General features: G+C 48.3%; 2 protein-coding genes across 2 annotated transcripts in view; one reads left to right on the top strand and one right to left on the bottom strand.

Annotated features, from left to right (window-relative positions):
• LOC143986894 (gastrula zinc finger protein XlCGF66.1-like) overlaps positions 1-20,060 on the bottom strand; it is a 373,036-nt gene that overhangs the window by 269,536 nt on the left and 83,440 nt on the right. The window lies entirely within an intron of this gene.
• The window catches only part of LOC143986896 (uncharacterized), a 237,087-nt gene that overhangs the window by 14,088 nt on the left and 202,939 nt on the right, over positions 1-20,060 (top strand). Inside the window, 1 exon segment of the mRNA XM_077485302.1 lies at positions 1,434-2,257. Coding sequence (XP_077341428.1) covers positions 1,434-2,257 — 824 coding nt within the window.

Here is a 20,060-nt window from a genome sequence, read left to right on the forward strand (position 1 = left end):
AGCGCTGTATGTCACGGTGCTGCTGTCAGCGCTGTATGTCACGGTGCTGCTGTCAGCGCTGTATGTCACGGTGCTGCTGTCAGTGCTCTGTATTACGGTGCTGCTGTCAGATGCCTCTAACACGGTGCATGTGTCATTCCGGTATGTCACGCTGCTGGTGATCATCTCCTGCACCCTCTTCTTTGCCTACCCTGGTCCCTGACCTTCCCTCTCCTCCATTGCCTTCATTAGCTCCATAGTCCTGAATTGTTAGAACAATTTCCCAAATAAAATAAAAATGCTTGTAGTTATCGATCCCAAATTCACCTCATACATGTATTATGTCATTGTCCAGATGGTGGGACTACGTTTTACCCCCTAATAATTACCACGTGGCCGCAAATTCGACATGAAGGTTTGCAAAGTTCGCCTCCCATTGAAGTCAATGGGGCCCGCGGCGAACGTTCTGTTTCGCGAACGTTTGGGTCCGTTCGCATTTCGCGTTCGCGAAACGTCCCGTCGGAAGTTCGTCCATCACTACCAATCAGTGTCCATCACAGTGCCAATCAGTGCCCAGCATTAATACCTATCAGTGCTGCCCTTCAGTGCCATCTATTAGTGTCCATCAATGCCACCTATCAGTGCCCATAAGTGCTGACTGTCAGTGCCCATCAGTTCTACGTATCAGTGCTGACTCATCAGTGCCCGTCCGTGAAGGAGAAAACAAAATTTTAAAAACAGAAAAGGAGAAAAATGTTTTTTTTCACAAATGTCGGTCTTTTTTAGTTTGTTTAGCAAAAAATAAAAACTGCAGAGGTGATCAAATACCACCAAAATAAATCTCTATTTGTGGAAAGAAAATGATAAAAAATGAGTTTGGATACAGTGTTGTATGACCACGCAATTGTCATTCAAAGTGCGACAGCACTGAAAGCTCAAAATTGTCCTGGGCAGGAAGGGGCAAAATTGCCTGGTATTGAAGTGGTTAAACAGAAAGTGATAATGAGGGAGGAGTCAATAACCCAATGATCGGGGTCTTCAGGATCAGTCCAGTCTTCATCTTGGTTGTTCTCCCCCATCCTCACTCTCTGACCTCTGGTGGGGCTCAGCCCCGCTGTTATTCATGACTAAATCATGGACTAAATAAGGAAGTGCAGGACTTCTTGTGTTGGGAAGATGGCAATGAGTGATAGAGGGGGAGGGGACACTCGTCCTATAATCCCCTCATCACTGTCACTCCTATAAAAGACAGTTCTCGTTGTTTCCTCACTCTCTGACTAAGGTCCATGAATAAAGAAATGATCTGGTAGGAGATCAGAGGACCCATTTACTAGTTACCTTGAGGGGGGAATTGTAAGATCCTCAGAGACAAAGCTGCCTGATGTGGGCGGAGTCCTGGTTTAGGGGAACCAATCAGCTCATGTCTAGTAATAATCTTTGTATTTCTATTTTAGTAGATGGACGGGAGATGAGGAAAACCTCAGAGGATTGTCTCACTTTGTCTCCAGACTGTAAAGTAGAAGATGAGGACATCACACAGTATAGTCCAGGAGAAAACCCGACTACCTCAAATGTCCATCCGGCACCACACAGTGTAGATGGACCATCGTATTCCTCTTATCCTGAGGAACCTCAGACTGTGAGGGACGGGGCCGTCCTTCCAACAGAGAAGAGCTTTTCCTGTACTGAGTGTGGGAAATGTTTCCGTTTTAAATCTGGTCTTAATGTGCATAAAAGAACTCACACCGGGGAGAAGCCGTATTCCTGTCCTGAGTGCGGGAAATGTTTTTCAGACAAATCTAGCTTTTACACACATCAGAGATTGCACACAGGGGAGAAGCCATACTGCTGTCCTGAGTGTAGGAAATGTTTTTCATACAAGTCCAGTCTTTACTCACATCAGAGATCTCACACGGGAGAGAAGATGTATTCTTGCCCAGAGTGTGGGAAATGTTTTTCACAGAAGTCCCATCTTAACAGACATCAGAGATCTCACACAGGGGTGAAGCCATATTCTTGCCCTGAATGCAGGAAATGTTTTTCATACAAGTATAGTCTTTACATACATCAGAGATCTCACACAGGGGGAAAGATGTATTCTTGTCCTGAGTGCAAGAAATGTTTTTCACAGAAGTCCCATCTTTACAGACATCAGAGATCTCACACAGGGGAGAAGCCATATTCCTGTCCTCACTGTGGGAAATGTTTTTCAGACAAGTCCAGTCTTTTCAGACATCAGAGATCTCACACGGGGGAGAAGCTATCCTTCTGCCCAGAGTGAGGGAATTATTCCTCACTGAAGTCCTGTCTTCCTGTACATCGGGGACCCCACACAACCCTCGAGGTGTATTAGCGCCTTGAGTGTGGGAAATGTCTTCTATATGAATGTTGCTGGACATCACAGCTCTCATGTGGGGAAGAAGCACACCCTGATATACACCTCAAATATAATCCATGGCTGATCTTCATCATGTAAGTAACAATTCATAAGGAGAACAGATTTCCACATCTCGATACCCATACTTTGCTCATAGGTGACGTTATAAAACAGTTGTAGGTCATCAGTTAAGTGTTATGGAAATTTCTGGTTGGAATGCTGAAAATAAAGGTAACAGATTCACAGAACGCAATCACTGTGTTTAAAGTATCCGTTCTGACAAAATGTATTACATTCTAATTTATAAAGAAAATAAGAAAGGGGGAGGTGTGAGATGTTATTAAAAACTAGCAAATAGAATAATATCTATAGATATAATAGAATAATATATATTTTATATTTCATCAGGTTTGTCTAACAGTTGGGAAACTAAAGACTTGAGTAGGGAGAGAGAAGTGTCTGTGTACTTAGATGAAGCACACATAGACAGCAAAACATTGCAAGCAAGATAGAATCTCTTAAATGAACAACACAGTCCAAGCCCATGTAATTTCCCTCCTTTTGTTTGACACCTTTCTCCATGTTACATTCAGCCGACTGCTGGCAGCTCCTGCTACATTGGCGCAGAGAGATGTTCAACTCTCTCCTAGTTTTCTCAGAATGATGGGTTCACTACTTTACATTGTAGCAAAGTGTCATTTCTTCAGTGTTGTCACATGAAAAGATAGAAGAAAAGATTTACAAAAATGTGAGGGGTGTACTCACTTTTGTGAGATACTGTATATGCACTTCCTTCCCTTCACTGCCCGTCCCTCTCACCTCCTTACCCGTGGCCCCTTCCCTCTCCTTTCTCTTCCGTTCCTTCCCCTTCTTCCTTCTGCTTCCCTCCCCATTTCCCTTCCCCTTGGTTTTCCTTTCTTTCCTCCCCCCTTTTTCCCCCTCATTCTCTCCTTCCTTTTCCCTCTTGATCCCATCCCGTTTTTCCCCTCCCCCCGCTGGTTCTCTCTTCCACCCCCCCCCCCTCTTTTTCCCTTCTCCCTCTTTCCTTCTCCCCCACTCCCCCCCGGTGCATCATATATATTCCCTGTATGGGTAATATCCAACCTATTTCTTTATATAGATCTACCCTTACCTCTATCTAGACTTAATTCCACACAATCCCCCTTGTTCACCATGGGGGGGGGGGAGCTTTTTGAACAGCTGGGTTTTGTACTTGCCAATTGACGTGTTGGGTAAGCAATTTTCTAATGGTACTGCTGAACTCTATCTGTTTATATTATGCATTTGTATATTTCTTTTCTTACATCAGGGGACACAGAGCCATAGTAATAACTATGTGGGTTATATTGGCATATATCAGGTGCTGGACACTGGCATGCCCTTTAAGGAGTGAACTTCCCCCATATAATCCCTCCCATTACTGGAAGTCCTCAGTTTTTTCGCCAGTGTCTAAGGTGTTGGGCACATGTAAGGATGTGTGTACTGAGCCCCACGGGCAGTAATCCTTTGATGAGAGCCAGCCACCCTGACCGGATCCATTCTGATATCTCCATAATGAACTAAATGAATGGTACCCGGGTCTCGTCATCCGAAGACACAAGGTTTTGCTTGCAAATGCTTTTAAATCTGGGCCCTGGGATCCGGTACTTTTTGGTAGAAAGCCAATAAAAGTTTACTGGCAGGGTCTTCTCGCAGGTCCAGGATTGCGGGATTACCTGAGTGTACCCCTGTTCCTGAAGGTTTCCTTTCAAGGTTTCGGAGCCTACCGTGAAGGGCGAAGATTGTTTTTTTTTATCTCTGATAAACCCTGCAGCGAGGAAAGGTAGGGGAGATTTTCTCAGGAATCTCTCCTTCCATGTATTGTGTTGTCATGTCATATATATGTGTCACCCCTGGAGGCTGTATTGAGCACTCACCATTCTGATGCTGGAAACAGCAGAAGCTCCACTCTCCTCTCCGTTCAAGCCAGCTCAGACCCTCAGGTATGAAGGGGGGTTCTGATCACTTTCTGGGCCCCCAGTTTGGCGGTTTTTGATCCTTTTAATGCCAGCCAGCTGCTTCTTTTTCTTAAAAAAAAGTTTTTTGGGCAGGACGCGGCCTCTTCTCAGGCGGAGAATTTATCCCCCCGCCGCCCGCCCGCCATGATGCCTGCGCTCACACACTTCCCTGTTGAAAGAGGAAGAAGGGGGCATGGCTAAATGGCATCAGACGCTGGCCACACGTGGAGGAAGTAATTTAAGCTATACAGGGAAAGCTGCAGTCTGGCGGTGGAGGGACAGAGCAGAGTGGTTGCTGGTCAGGTTTGGTGACACAGGCATCCCCCTTTTGTTGACAACATTGTACTGTATAGCTAGGACTAATAGCAACTTTTGTACTGTACTATAGCCTAGCAAGTGAAACATTCTTTTGCTGGTACTGCCTCTGCTTTGTACTGTAAGCTATCAGTGACAAGGGGTCCAGGAACTCCTCTAAGGGTTAATGGTATCCACCATCTAAAAACCCTTCCAAAAGGATGTCTTCCTCCCCTAAAAGGTAAAAAAGAAAAATACAGCCAGTCAGATGATCCGTCAAGGGTAGAACACTTCTGTCCCTGTGTATTTCATACAAACAGGTTTTTTCTTCTACCATTTAAAAGATTATTGCTATGGTGTCTCTCCATAGTAGGACTAAACATAGCAGATTCCCATCTAGTCCTCAGGGTCCTTTTGCAGTTCTGGCTGCAAAAGGAGTAGCTCAGTCCATTAACCCTTTAACGTCTGCTCCACTATTTTGGTGGAGCACATTTTGAGTCACGCCAATGCATTGGAATATGGACTCCAAGGGGATAAGGAACAGGTGTGAGATACCTGAAAGTTCAGCCTGATCTGTGTCTCACAGATGCTATGAAGGACTCGATCGTTTAAGCCCTTTGGCTTATACTTGGACTAGTGCATTTTTATAGAGGTCTGTGGCTGAAATATTAATCAGCCGAAGCACCAGGTGAAAACCCTTAGCCAGTCTGTGTCCCTTTCTGGAGTACGACTATTTAGAATGGATAAGTATATCCAAAAGGAGTAAAGCTCTCTTTACCAGTATTAGGAGGTTCAGACAGTTCTCCTTTAATCGTGCAGCCTCTCCTATGCCTTAGTTCCCAGGGGCCGCACCAGGATCTTGGGAGCAGAAAGCCCATAAAGCAGAATGCTAAGGCCTTCTCATGAAGGAGCACCCCCACTCATTCGGGTGAGTAGAAAGGTCCTGCGATTCTCAAAGTCTGGCAGGAACAATGTTAAGAGCAGAGGGATTTCTGCGATTTTCTTCTCTAGGTTACATCTAGAGTGCCAAGAGCCCGGATGGCCCAGTCAGGTTTCGATCCGAGGGTCTGGGGTTCAGGTCCTGTTTGGGTGCTGTCTGTGGGGTCCTTGGGGCTGCTGAGGCGGCAGTCTTTATGCAAGAGTGTCCGTCTCCTCAAAGATCGCTCCTAAAGTTCCAGAGAAAGAAGAGAAGTCTCTCTTTCTGGCCTCTGGATTAGCTGTTATCCCAGTCGGTGATATCCGAGATTGCCTTAGTGGAACAGGTTTTTTTTTTTTGGCGCAAACCTTTTAAGGTCTCAGAGCCAAACAGAGAGGAAAGACCCATTCTAGAGACCCATTCTAGATCTCGGAGATCTGAATCAGCACTTGAACATCCGATCCTTTCATAATTCGATCGGCTGTGTCCATCCTGCAAGGAGGGAAGTTGCATATCTCCATGTGCTAAAGTTTCCCGCTTACCAGAAATTTCTGCGGTTTGAAATATAAAATTATTTTTTCAATCGTGGCACTGCCATCCGGCTTAGCCACAGCACTACGAGTGTTTTGAAAGATTCTGGCAGCCAGGTTAAGGGCTCAGGGCATAGCGGTCCTAGCCTATTAAAAGGATCTACTTTTAATAGATCATTCAGTCTCAGGTCTAAAACCAGAGTCTGATCTCAGCTGTAGATATCTGAAATCTCTAGGTTGGACTCTCAGCCTAGGAAGATTCTCCTTAAAACCATCAAGGAGGTTACTTGTGGGCTGGTTAGAGATACCATACAGAAGAAGGTATTCTTACCCCAAACGGGAATCAGTTTAATTGTAGGACTAATTCAATTTATCAGGATAAAGGAAAATTACTTCATTTGGCTGCAGGAGATTTTTAGGGGAAATGGTGGCCTCCTTCAGGGCCGCCCCTTATGCGCAGATTTATTCAAAGACTGCTTCAAGACACCATCCTGTCGGTCTGGAATAAAGAGGATTCAGGCCTTGTTTGTTTTCAATATGCTTGGCTCCCAACATGGGTCAGAGCCTAAATTTGAAGGTTGTTATCCAGCAGGAGGGAAAATCTTTATCCTGCAAGGTGTTAACAACAGATGCAAGCCTTCTAGGCTGGGGAGCAGCCCTGGAAGAAGATTCTGTCCAGGAGAGATGGTCCAGGTTAGAGGACCTTGCCTATCAACTTTGTTGGAAGTTTCAGGCAGTACATCTGGCCATAGAATCTTGGCGGTCAGATTACGGGACTGTCCTGACAGGATTCAGTCTGACAGGGCCACGGCGGTGGCTTACATCGATCACCAGGGGAGGCATGAGAAGTCGTGCAGCCCAAAAAGAGGTGAATAATGGTCTAGATTTGGCAGAACACAACACTCCTTGCCTATCGGCAATTTTAATATTTCAGGTGTACTACTTGAGACGCCAACAATTATTTCTGGGAGAATGATCTCTTCACCCCGACCTCTTCCTAGCAATATGTCAGATGGGGTACTCCGGACATGGACCTATTCGCGTCCAGATTCATTAATAAGGTTGACAACTTTATGTCAAACAAGGGGTCCGCTGGAACAGATGCATTAGTCTTCCCAGGGGATCAGTTCTCACTGATCTATGCATTTCCTCCAGCTCTACTACTTCCACGCCTTCTCCGCAGGATTAAGCAGAAACAGAAGGAGGTGATTCTGGTGGCCCCAGCCGGGTCCCAGAAGATCTTGATCTTAATTTATCAATTTAGATCAAGATCTAATTTAACTCTCTGTCCATAATCTCACAATCCTATATGGTTATAGGGATAGGTAGCGCCTGACTGCCCTTCTCGGTCTGTATCGAGGGGTGTAGTGAGCTAGTTGCTGCCCTTTTCTATTTACAGCCTTAAAGAATTGCTGAAGAGAATGGGCCAGGTGAGTAGGACCTTTAGCACGAGGGACAGAAAAGAGAAAATAAAATAATAATTTTAGGGGGGGCATTACATGAATGTAATGAACATAAGAAAATAGGCATTTTTATGATTATCGTTATGTGTATACATGTTTCTATGCAACTCGTTACTTATTATATAGTAAAGAGCTTAGCTCTGTTTGATTACCACAGATGGCGCCTACACCCTGCTGCCCCTGCACTGGAGGTATGAGGAAGTAAAGAGATGAGCCAGCATCAACAAAGCATCCATCATCAAGTTCCTGCATTCTTCCTGTATTTCAGCCAACTAGGATGTACCTTTTAGACTCGCCAAATTTACATAGTAGTGACGTATACTCTATTGCCCTTTGTGTATAAAACGTTGGACACCGCCTTGCAATAAACAGAGATTAGGAAGTGATTGAACTGAGCAGTCAGAGTGATTACTTCCGGCATGCATGCACATCTACACTACATAATTAGGACCAGCAGCAGACATCTAACTTGAACCCGATTGCAGTTCAGATCCATTACACGACATTCTTCTGAACATCCAACGTTTACGGCATTTGGTGCAGATGAATGTGATGACCTCTGGCTGTCACTGGTTTCTAGGGAAGCAAACAGCTGCCTGCAACTGCTGCATCCTTAGCAACCGCTGACTTCACCCCACCCATTCCCTTACATTGGCCATGTAGGCAAATGGGTGCGGCATAGATCATGACATCATTGTCTGAATATGACCATATCTGGGCAATGATGTCACCACTATGCCCGCCCCTTCATTTATATATCTGATGACAGCTCAGGACGCTATCAGTCAGCAAGTGTTACAGTTGGAGATCGCTCCTGTGTGGCGCGTCTTAGGGTTTATTGGGAAGTCGGTGGGGCGGTTGGTATCGTGAGTGATGATGAATTTACAGAGAGAGACATAGGGAAAGGTTATCACCCCTCTTTTTTCATCTCCCTTCCTGTTGTCTCCTTCCGTTTGCAAGTAGGAGATGTTTGTAAGTTGGATGTTTTAAAGTAGGGGCCCACCCTATATGCTCTGCAGAAATGTGGGCCTAAGGTGTTGCCACAACACTGTAAGCCCGCAAAGTGACTCTTGGTGGGCGCTGGAGCACCCTGCTGTGAACGATTATATCAAGAATTGTAATTACATGCCATTGTTGAACAGTGGTAGAAAAATTGGGCCTTTGGTGGTTGTGGTGGTGCTGGTGCCACAACACTGTAAGTCCTCACAGTTACTTTCGGTGGGCGCAGGAACGGGCCCTGCTGTGAAATATATCAAGAATTGTAATTACATGCCTGTCAGGGCTGGCTTAGCCCTTCCTCCTCTGGGCTGGCCGCTCAGCTGTCGGCTAATTGCCAGCTCTCTTCTCTTTCCACAGTTACCAGCTGTTCCCGATGATGCTCGGCTTACCTGCCTATTTAAAGCCTTCCAGCTCACTTTTTCCTTTGCCTTCGCGTTGGTCACATCACAAGGAACCATCTCCTGCTGGTTGTTTCTAGACTAGCTTGCTGACATCCCTCCTGGCTTCTTATCCTGCTTGCAGTTGCTCTCCTTGGATCCCTGACCTCTGGCCTGGCTGATTAGCCGATCTGGTTTATGAACTTTGGATTGGCTGACTACTCGATCTGGCTACTGGACTCTGGCTTTGCTTGACTACGCTTTTTTCTATTTACCTTTTTATTTTTATTAATAAACAAGTGTGTACTTCTGTCTCAGTCTGTTTCATGGTTTCTGCCAGTACGCAAAGGCAGAAGATACAGTCAATCCACTTGTTGGTAATATTTTTTCCAGATTGGATGAGCAAGATCACCACATGGATCAGTTTGCCTTGATGTTACAAATGCTCCTGAATCGCACGGCTCACCTGGAATCCCCCACGGTGGCTGCTCCGGTACAACCTGAGTCGCAGGCCGTCCCTGCTGCTGCACCAGTCTCTGTGCAGGCACCCGCCTCGAGTATTTCCTCTATAAGAGGTATGTCTGGTTCCACTTCCCCAGCGATTTGGGGGTGATCCAGTTCAATGCAGAGGGTTTCTCAATTAGGTTGAGATATACTTCGAAATGCTGCCTCAGGTGTTTCCCACGGACAGAAGCAAAGTAGGTTTCATGATATCTTTGCTTTCTGAGAGAGCCTTGGTCTGGGCTAACCCTCTATGAGAGACGCAAAAACCTGTTGTCTTGAGTTACCCTCAGTTTGTGGCCTCCTTTAAAAGGGTTTTTGATGTTCCCGCGCGCTCCGCTTCTGCTGCCAAGTGCCTCATGTCCATCAAACGGAGTACGATAACTGTTGCCCACTACGCCATTGAATTCCATACTCTGGCAGCAGAAGTTGCTTGGAACAATGAGGCCCTCGTGGCTGCTTTTTTATCATGGTCTCTCGGATTCCATCAAGGATGAGATAGCAGCCCGGGATATACCCACTGAGCTGGAGAGCTTGATCTCGTTTGCCATCCTCATTGACTCCAGTCTCAGAGAAAGACTTTCTCTTAAGGAGCGCTTGCAGAAGCCTCCTGTACGTTTGCCTCCGAGCTTTGTAGTCCCACCCATGCCTCCCTCACCTCCCATGCCTCCTGGTACCGAGTTGGTCAGTGAAGATGAACCCATGCACCTGGGCTTCACGCGTCTCTCTCTGGATGAGAGAACCTTTAGGCCCCTTTCACACGGGGCGGATCAGTAATGATCCGCCCCATGATGATCCGCTCGCTCAGCGGGGATCGCTCCGTTGTCCTCGCTGAGCCGGATGCGGACAGCGCAGTCTCCACACACTGTGCAGGGCCCTGTCAGCTCTCCGCTCTCCTCTATGGGTATCGGACGAGCACGGACCGTCTGTCCATGTTCATCCGATCCGCTCTGCAGACGGATAGAAAATAGGATTTTCCTCCGTCTGTAGAATCAGACTGTTGCGGACAATAGCGGGTGTCTGCGGATGTGTATCTGCAGACACCCGCTGTCCCATAGGGATGCATGTATGTCCGGATTTCATCCGCAAACGGATGGATGAAATACAGACATACAGTCCGCATGTGTGAAAGGGGCCTTAGGCGGAGGGAGAGATTGTGCCTTTATTGTGGCCAGGCAGGTCACTTTTTGAAGTCTTGTCCTACCCGTCCAGGGAACGCCCGAACCTTGAGGTCCTATCATGGACAGACCTTAGGTTGAGTTGTTTCGTCCCCAGTTATCCAGAAGGATAAGCCCCTGGTTTTGGTCACCCTTTCTTGGGCTGAGTCATCTATCGAGATACAGGCTCTAATCGACTCTGGGGCTGCAGGCCTGTTCATTGATGCTGCATTTGTTTCGCAGCACTCGATTCCGCTGCAGCTGCGTGACACTCCACTTGCCATTGAGGCTTTTGACGGGAGGCCTTTACAGCCTGCCCATGTGACTCATGAGATGGTTCCGTTGTCCATGGCCGTAGGGGCTCTTCACCATGAGATAATCCAATACCAAATTATTTCCCCACCCAGATTTCCGCTGGTTATTGGTTATCCTTGGTTACAGAGGCACAACCCCTCTTTTGATTGGCTCCATGCTGAGGTTATCTCCTGGTCACCACAATGCAGTGAGACATGCTCCCTGAAGGTATCCAAGGTCCTGTGCACCGCTTCACTCCCCTCCCTGCGTGATTTTGGCAATGTCTTTGATAAAGGTCAAGCCGGTAGTTTGCCTCCACACCAGCCTTATGATTGTGCAATTGACCTTCAACCTGGTGCCATACCTCCTCGTGGCTGGGTTTACCCTTTGTCAATCTTGGAGGATAAGGCCATGGAGGAGTATTTTGCTGACACACTTTCTCAAGGTTTCATCCGCAAGTCCTTGTCTCCTGCTGGTGCTGGTTTCTTCTTTGTGAAAAAGAAGAGCGGTGAACTGAGACCTTGTATAGTTGATAGGGGTCTCAATCGTGTCACGATTAAGAATACCTACCCGATTCCATTGATTACAGAGTTATTTGACCACCTCAAGGGAGAAACGGTTTTCATAAAGCTTGACCTGAAAGGGGCATACAATCTTGTGTGCATTAAGGAGGGCGACGAGTGGAAAACTGCTTTTGATACCAGAACTGGCCATTATGAATACCTGGTAATGCCTTTTGGCCTTTGTAACGCCCAGCAGTTTTCCAGGAATTTATTCGATGTCCTCCAAGATTTGTTGCAATTGTGTGTGGTGGTTTATCTCGATGATATCCTCATATTTTCCAAGTCCCTGGAGAGCCACCACACCGATGTCTGTCGTGTACTTCAGAAACTAAGAGAGAACAATCTCTATTGTAAACTGGAGAAGTGCGAGTTCCATCGTGAACAGGTTACATTCCTGGGCTATGTCATTTCCACTGCTGGTTTTTCAATGGACCCAGAGAAACTGTCGGCAGTCCTACAGTGGCCTCGACCCATGGGTTTACATCCTCTGCAGCGTTTCCTGGGCTTTGCCAACTACTATCGGAAGTTTATTCGTAACTTCTCGCCTCTGGTCAAGCCTCTGACTGATATGACCAGAAAGGACGGTAACCCTGAGAGTTGGTCTCCGGAGTCTATTAAGGCCTTTGAGACTCTCAAGGCTGCCTTTGTTTCTGCTCCTATGTTGGCACATCCTGATCCTACGTTGCCTTTTATCCTAGAAGTTGATGCTTCTGAGACTGGAGTTGGCACCCTTCTGTCTCAACATCCTAACTCTGAGAGCGTTCTGCATCCGTGTGGCTACTTTTCCAAGAAATTGTCACCTGCTGAGTGCAATTATGAGATTGGTGACAGAGAGCTGTTGGCGATCATTTTAGCCCTGAAAGAATGGAGACATCTCCTTGAAGGTACCACTGTGCCCGTCCTTTTTCTTACTGACCATAAGAATCTTGCATTCTTGTCTGAGGCTAAGGGACTCTCTCCCGGAAGGGCGCGATGGGCTCTTTTCTTGTCAAGCTTTAATTACATTGTCTCATTCTTACCCGGTACTAAGAATGTAAGGGCTGATGCCTTGTCACGACAATTTTCCTCCACTTCCAAGTCTGAGTCGGCTCCGGTTCCTATGATTCCTCCTGATCGTATCTTGGCTACGGTTCGCACCAGTCTTACTTCTCCTTTGGGTGACAAAATTCTTGCTGCTCAGGTCCATGCTCCTCCTGATAAACCTTGTGACCACTGCTTTGTCCCAGAGAGTCTCCGTACTGCAGTGCTCCAGACTTACCATTCTCCCAAGGCAGCTGGCCATCCTGGGAAGAATCAACTCATTTGGGCCATCTCCCAACAATTCTGGTGGCCTAGTCTACGGGCTGATGTTACTGCCTTCATAGCTGCCTGTCCCGTGTGTGCTCAGAGTAAGACTCCACGACACCTTCCAGTGGGCCTCCTACAACCCATACCCAATGGACAGAGGCCCTGGACTCACCTTTCTATGGATTTCATTGTGGAATTGCCCAACTCCCAAGGCAACACTATTATCCTTATGGTGGTTGACCAGTTCTCAAAGATGTGTCCTTGTATTCCACTTAAGAAGTTGCCCACCTCTAAGGAACTGGCTTCCATTTTTGCTCGGGAGATCTTTCGCTTACATGGGCTACCCAAGGTGATTGTCTCGGATAGGGGCAGTCAGTTTGTCTCCCGGTTCTGGTGAGCCTTTTGTGCACAGTTGGGAGTCCAGCTTGTGTTCTCTTCTGCGTATCACCCACAGTCTAATGGGGCCACAGAACGAGCCAATCAGTCCTTGGAGCAATTCCTATGTTGCTATATTTCTGACCATCATAACTGGTCTGACCTATTACCTTGGGCAGAGTTTGCTCACAACAGTGCCTTGAATTCTGCCTCCCGATTGTCTCCATTTATGGCGAATTATGGTTTCCAACCTTCCATGTTGCCTGACTTGTTTGTTCCTCAGAGTATTCCTGCGTTAGAGGAGCATCTCCTTGGTCTTTGTTCCACTTGGGTACAAGTCCAGGAGGCTTTGCATCATGCTAATTATAGGTACAGACTCCATGCTGACCGCAGACGCCTGCCTGCGCCTTCCTACCAGGTTGGGGACAGGGTCTGGCTGTCATCTCGCAACCTCCAGCTTCGTGTTCCCTCACTGAAGTTTGCACCTTGGTTTATTGGGCCTTACCGTATCCTTTGCAGGATTAACCCAGTAGCTTATGCGTTGGACCTTCCTTCTAGTATGTGCATCTCAAATGTGTTTCATGTCTCCTTATTGAAACCGTTGGTCTGTAACCGATTTACCACCTTGGTGCCACTTCCTCACCCTATTCAGGTTGAGAACCATGAGGAGTATGAGGTACAATCCATTGTTGACTCCCGTAGGTTCCGTGGGAGCATACAGTACCTGGTGCATTGGAGGGGGTACGGTCCGGAGGAACAATCCTGGGTTTCATCCTCTGCCGTACATGCCCCTGTCCTCCTCCGCGAGTTCCCCTCAAGTCCAGTGGTCCTCCGTTGGAGAGGGATCATTGGAGGGGTACTGTCAGGGCTGGCTTATCCCTTCCTCCTCTGGGCTGGCCACTCAGCTGTCAGCTAATTGCCAGCTCTCTTCTCTTTCCACAGTTACCAGCTGTTCCCGATGATGCTCGTCTGACCTGCCTATTTAAAGCCTTCCAGCTCACTTTTTCCTTTGCCTTCGCATTGGTCACATCACAAGGAACCATCTCCTGCTGTTTGTTTCTAGACTAGCTTGCTGACATTCCTCCTGGCTTCTTATCCTGCTTGCAGTTGCTCTCCTTGGATCCCTGACCTCTGGCCTGGCTGATTACCCGATCTGGTTTATGAACTTTGGACTGGCTGACTACCCGATCTGGCTACTGGGCTCTGGCTTTGCTTGACTACGCTTTTTTCTATTTACATTTTTATTAATAAACAAGTGTGATATGATTGTACTTCTGTCTCAGTCTGTTTCATGGCTTCTGACAATGCCCCTGTTAAACAGGGGCTGAAAAATTGGGCCTTAGGCACTGGTGCTTGTGCCACGACACTGCAACCTCTCTCAGATACTCTAGTTGGAGTGGAGGAATGGGCCCTGCTGAAAAGCATTGCATCAAAAATTGTATTAGCCACTGGTGGCGTCACCCAGAACCAAAAATGTTCTTCCAAGCTATCAGCAGGATCATTGAGGAGGAAGAGGATAGTCGGTCAACATAACAGGACAGTCACTCAGCATCAGCATAGGCAGTCTTGAAAAGATGTGACATTTAAAAAAAATATATTTGGTTACATCAGCTACAGGTGCTTGGTAGCTGGGGGTGATCCAAGACTGATTCATCTTTATGAAGGTCAGTCGATCAACCGAGTCGGTGGACAGGCGCACCCTGTGATCGGTTACAAAGCCTCCAGCAGCACTGAAGGTGCGTTCCGAAAGAACACTGGATGCAGGACAGGCCAGTAGCTCAGTTGCATACTGTGCAAGCTCTGGCCAGTGATCCATCCTCAAGACCCAGTAAGCCAGAGGATTTTCGGTGGGAAAGGTGTCCAAGTCTGACCTTGCCCCTAGGTATTCCTGCACCATGTAAATCAGACGCTGGTGATGCATATTATCGGTGACTCGTGGTCCAGCAGGCATGGACAGGGACGTTACCAATCTTTCACGGCCCATTGGGTCACTCTTCTGGCAGCTGGGAAGGATGCAGAACAAGGAGCAGTAGTGTTGGAGGTTGTTCCACCACCACGCCTCCAAAATGCTACTACTGGTTGTGACACACTCTCTCCTCTACCCCCTCCTCTTCTGCCTAAACCGATCATACCTTGGGGCTGCGGACTAAAAAATTGTCTGAACGCATCGGTCAGACGGCCACCTTCTCCACTGCTCCTTCTGTGACTGACCGAAGCTTCAGCAACACGTTGTCCAGGACCAGGAGTTTGTAACCTCCCAGTCTCTGGAAACGCATTGCACAGACCTTTCTGCAAGGCCTCCCGGAGATGTCTCTTCCTCTGCGATGGCAAGATAAGGTCCGCAACCTTACCCTTGTACCGTGGATAAAGGAGAATGGCCAGCCAGTAATGGTCCCTCTCCTTGATCCGAAGAATACGAGGATCCTTCTGCAGGCTTTGCAGGATCAGGGAGGCCATGCAGCATAGGTTAGCTGAGGCATTTGGTCCGGAGTCCTCTGGCTTACTAAGGACAACATGATCCACAGCCACCTCCTCTCAGACACGTACAAGTCTGTGGGTTTCTTGGGACTGTAAATCATCCCTAAAATACTGCTGATGCTGAGTGCCAGGCTCCACCTCCATGCTGACACAATCCTCCTTTTCATGTGTGATGGGTGGGACAGCAGGAACACTGTCTGGATAAAGGAGGCCTTGAGAGGCAAGGAAGTCCTCCTCTTCCTGCCTCTGTTCTGCCTCAAGTTCCCTGTGCATTATTCCACGCAGCGTATGCTCCAACAGGTGGACAAGAGGTACAGTGTCACTGATGCATGCACTGTCTCCATCCTCGTGTCCTCCTCAAATGGTGAGAGGACAGTGCATGCATCCCTGATCATGCCCCACTGGTGTGGTGAAAAAACTAGCTCCCCTGACCCTGTCCTGGTGCCGTAGTTGCACAGGTACTCATTGATGGCCCTCTGCTGCGTGTGAAGCCGCTGCAGCATGGCAAAAGTTGAGTTCCACCTGGTGGGCAGGTCACATATAAGGCAGTTCTTGGGCAGGTTCAACTCCTTTTGGAGCTCAGCCAGCCGAGTACTGGCATTAAATGATTGGCGGAAATGCACACAGACTTTCCTGACCTGCTTCAGGACATCCTGTAAGCCTGGGTACCGGCCCAAGAACTGCTGCACCACCAGGTTAAGGACGTGAGCCACACAGGGCACATGGGTCAGTTGTCCCTGTTGGAGGGCGGAGAGGAGGTTTGTGCCATTGTCGCAAACCACCATCCCTGGCTTAAGCTGGCATGGCATCAACCACCTCTTGGCCTGCCCCTGCCGAGCTGACAAAATATCTTCCCCAGTGTGGCTCCTGTCCCCCAGACAAACCAGCGCAAGCACTGCATGGCATCTTTTTGCCTGCGTACTTGCGTAGCCCCTTGAACGCCTACGGAGTACCGCTGCTTCCAAGGAAAAAGCACTGGAAGAGGTCATGGAGGAAGAAGAAGAGGAGGGGGTAGAGGAGAGAGGTGTGTCACAACCAGTAGTAGCATTTTGGAGGCGTGGTGGTGGAACAACCTCCAACACTACTGCTCCTTGTCCTGTATCCTTCCCAGCTGCCAGAAGAGTGACCCAATGGGCCGTGAAAGATTGGTAATGTCCCTGTCCATGCCTGCTGGACCATGAATCAGCGGTAATATGCACCTGACCGCACTGTCCAGCGAGGCATGGACCTTGCCTTCCACATGCCGGTAGAGAGATGGAATTGCCTTCTGTGAGAAAAAGTGGCGTTTGGGACAGACGTCTTATTGCGATTGCCCGACGCGATGGAACTCAACCTTCTATATGCTTGATAGGCTGCTCCAGCAGAAACGTGCAGTTAACGTCTACCTGTATGAACTCTGCGGCAGAACAGGTTCTGGGGAGCTGTTTTTTTTTTCACTGCGCCAGTGGCTGCTCATGTGCGACGCATGCAGACTTCTGCGGCCATGTGATGAGATCACCAAACTGGTCAGTCGCAGCCATGGCGCCATCAGTGACATGGTACCTTATGCCTTCTTTATGGAGCGTGCATTGAGTCATGTCATTGATCAAGCCGTGGAGGAGCAGGAAGATGAGGAAGTCGCAATGCTGGATGAATTCCCAGGGGGGGGGCTACTCTATCTGAGACAAGTGAACAACAGGAGTCTGAAGAGGAGTCAGAGGAGGATGGTGCCGGGGAGGATGAGGAGGAGCAAGAAGATCATGCTTTAAACCTTTCTGGGATCCCTGTTGTTGAGCATGGATGGGGAGAAGAGAACAAGAAGGACGACATTATCCTGGATGATGAGCAGGAGCCTGGCCACCACACCGCTTCCAGTTTAGTGCAAATGGGGGCCTTCATGCTCCAGTGTTTTAACAGGGACCCTCGTATAAAAAGCATAAGGGTCAAGGACCAGTACTGGGTGGCAACGTACTTAGACTCCCGGTACAAACACAAAATGGCGGAAATGTTACCACCGTCAGAGGGCTGTCAGAATGGAGAACTTCCAGGCCTTGCTTCGAGAAATGCTGAATTCTGCTTTTGCGTGCGCTGGCAGAGGAGCAATTCCCACTCCCAGAGAAAGAGTTGGGGGTACCAATCCAACAGCGCCTGCAAGAAGAGGGCGGTTTGAAGATGTGTTGGGGACTTCTGATATGAGGTCATTCTTTCAGCCGGCCCATCTACAGCTGTCATCCGGATCCAGCATCAGGGAATGCCTAGACCCACATGTGTCCTACTACATCGGGTTAACGTCCGATGTGGATGCTCTGAGGAGTGATGAACCCCTGGACTACTGGGTGGGCTGGCTTGACCTCTGGCCAGAACTTGCCCAATTTGCAATGGAACTGTTGGCTTGCCCCTCGTCCAGTGTCCTGTCCGAAAGGACGTTCAGCGCAGCAGGGGGGATCGTGACAGATAAGCGCACTCGCCTAGCTCATGACAGTGTTGACTACCTCACATTTCTAAAAATGAATGACACATGAATCTCTCGATTTATTTAATCGAGCACACAGACCTTTTTTCTACATTTGGCTCACTTCCTTGTACAAAAAAAGCACACCTTACTATATGCCCGTACCCTCCTGTTTGAAGAGGTTGAGCGGTGTCATATTTTTGGGGCCCAGCGGTGAGTTGCTGGTATCAGTGCTGCTGTCAGTGCTCTCTATCTCGGTGCTGGTGTGAGTGCTCTCTATCACGGTGCTGGTGTGGTGTCAGTGCTCTCTATCTCAGTGCTGGTGTCAGTGCTCTCTGTCACGGTGCTGGTGTGGTGTCCATGCTCTCTATCTCGGTGCTGGTGTGGTGTCAGTGCTCTATATCACGGTGCTGGTGTCAGTGCTCTATATCACGGTGCTGGTGATCATCTCCTGCACCCTTTTCATAGCCTACCCTGACCTTTCCTCTCCTCCATTGCTTTCATGCGCTCCTGAGTCCTGAATTGTCAAAATTTCACATATAAAAAAAGAATGCTTGTAGTTGTCGATCCCAGATTCACTTCATACATGTGTTATGTCAGTGGCCATGTGGTGGGACTATGTGTGCACAGCTAGTAATTATTTTGTGGCTGGAAATATGACCTGTAGGTTTTAAAATGTCACCCATTGAAGTCAATGGGGCCCGCCGCGAACTTTGGGCCGCATTCGCCGTTTGCAAAACGTCCCGTCGGAAGTTCGTCCATCTCTACACTGGGCATGTGGATGGCTGGGAGTAAACTTCTTTTGACGGTCCAGCAGCTGGGGCAGGGAAATTTGCCTGCTACAATCAGACATTGGTGTACTGCTAGCAAAGTGCCCGCAAGTACTTGGCTGTGACACACCTAATTCTACCCCTTCATTCCTCTCAGTGCAGGTTTCAGAGAGGACTATTGGGTTTGGAGATCCCAGCTGATGAGGAGCAAGGAGAGGTCCACTTTGTTCTTTGGTGTGGATCTTTAAGGTATGCTTGCCAACGAGCTGCATGGCAGGTCAACATATGTCTGGTCAAGCATGTGGTGCCCAAGCGGCTGATGTTTTGGCCACGCGAGATATGCTTGAGACATATGTTGCAAATAGCAGCGGTGCGATCTGATGCACTCATCTCAAAAAAGACCCACACCAAAGAACTTTTGGAATAACGTGCAGAGACAGTGCCCTGCACAGGCGGAGCTCTGCGGTGTGATTCAGTCGGTGTGTTGCCCCTAAGCTGGCCCCTGGAGGGCATCCTGCCTCTTTGGAGATGTGCCTCCTCCTCCTCTCTCCTATCAGGCACCCACGTGGAGTCAGTGACCTCATCATCCCCTCCCTCTTCATCACTGGAGCAAACCTGGCAGTATGCTGCAGCTGATGGAACATGACTGCCAGATTGCTCTCCTTAAGCATCCCCTCTCTCTGCGCTCACACTACTGCCTTCCTCTAGCTGGGTATCATCATCAGAGCCTTAAAAACGTTGGGCATCCTCCTGCAGCATGTACCCAACACTGTACTCAAACAGTTCAGGGGACTCCTCAGGAGGACGTGGTGGGTCTAGTGAAGGAGTGACTGATGACATTGAGACGAGGGAAGAGGATGCGTTGGCAGCTGCTTTGCTAGTACCCTAAGCCTGGGCGAGAGAGGATGAGGAGGGCTTGGTCATCCACTCTACCAATTTTTCGGCATGATGCGGTTCAACCCGTCCAGCTGCCGAAAATAAGGACAAGCGTGTCCCATGGCCACGTGCTGATGATGATGCACCGCGTCCACGACCAGCACTGTTGTCTCTAGACACAGAGCCTACTTGCCCTCTTTTATTGGCTTGTGACTGTCTGCCTCTCCTTGTTGGCCTTCCAGACATAGTAAAGGCCTGCAGGGAGATGGGAAAACCAGCAATTGGGTAGCTTTAGGTGCACACTGAACAGATGACACAGTACACTGACTGTAATTAATGCAGCTGCCTGCCTGTGTTACAGAAACAGAACAACACCAACAATAAGGAGTAGCTTCA

Source organism: Lithobates pipiens, unplaced genomic scaffold, assembly GCF_037356315.1.
Source record: "Lithobates pipiens isolate NorthernLeopardFrog02 unplaced genomic scaffold, aLitPip1_a1.2 Scaffold_18, whole genome shotgun sequence".
NCBI classification, from domain to species: Eukaryota; Metazoa; Chordata; class Amphibia; order Anura; family Ranidae; genus Lithobates; species Lithobates pipiens.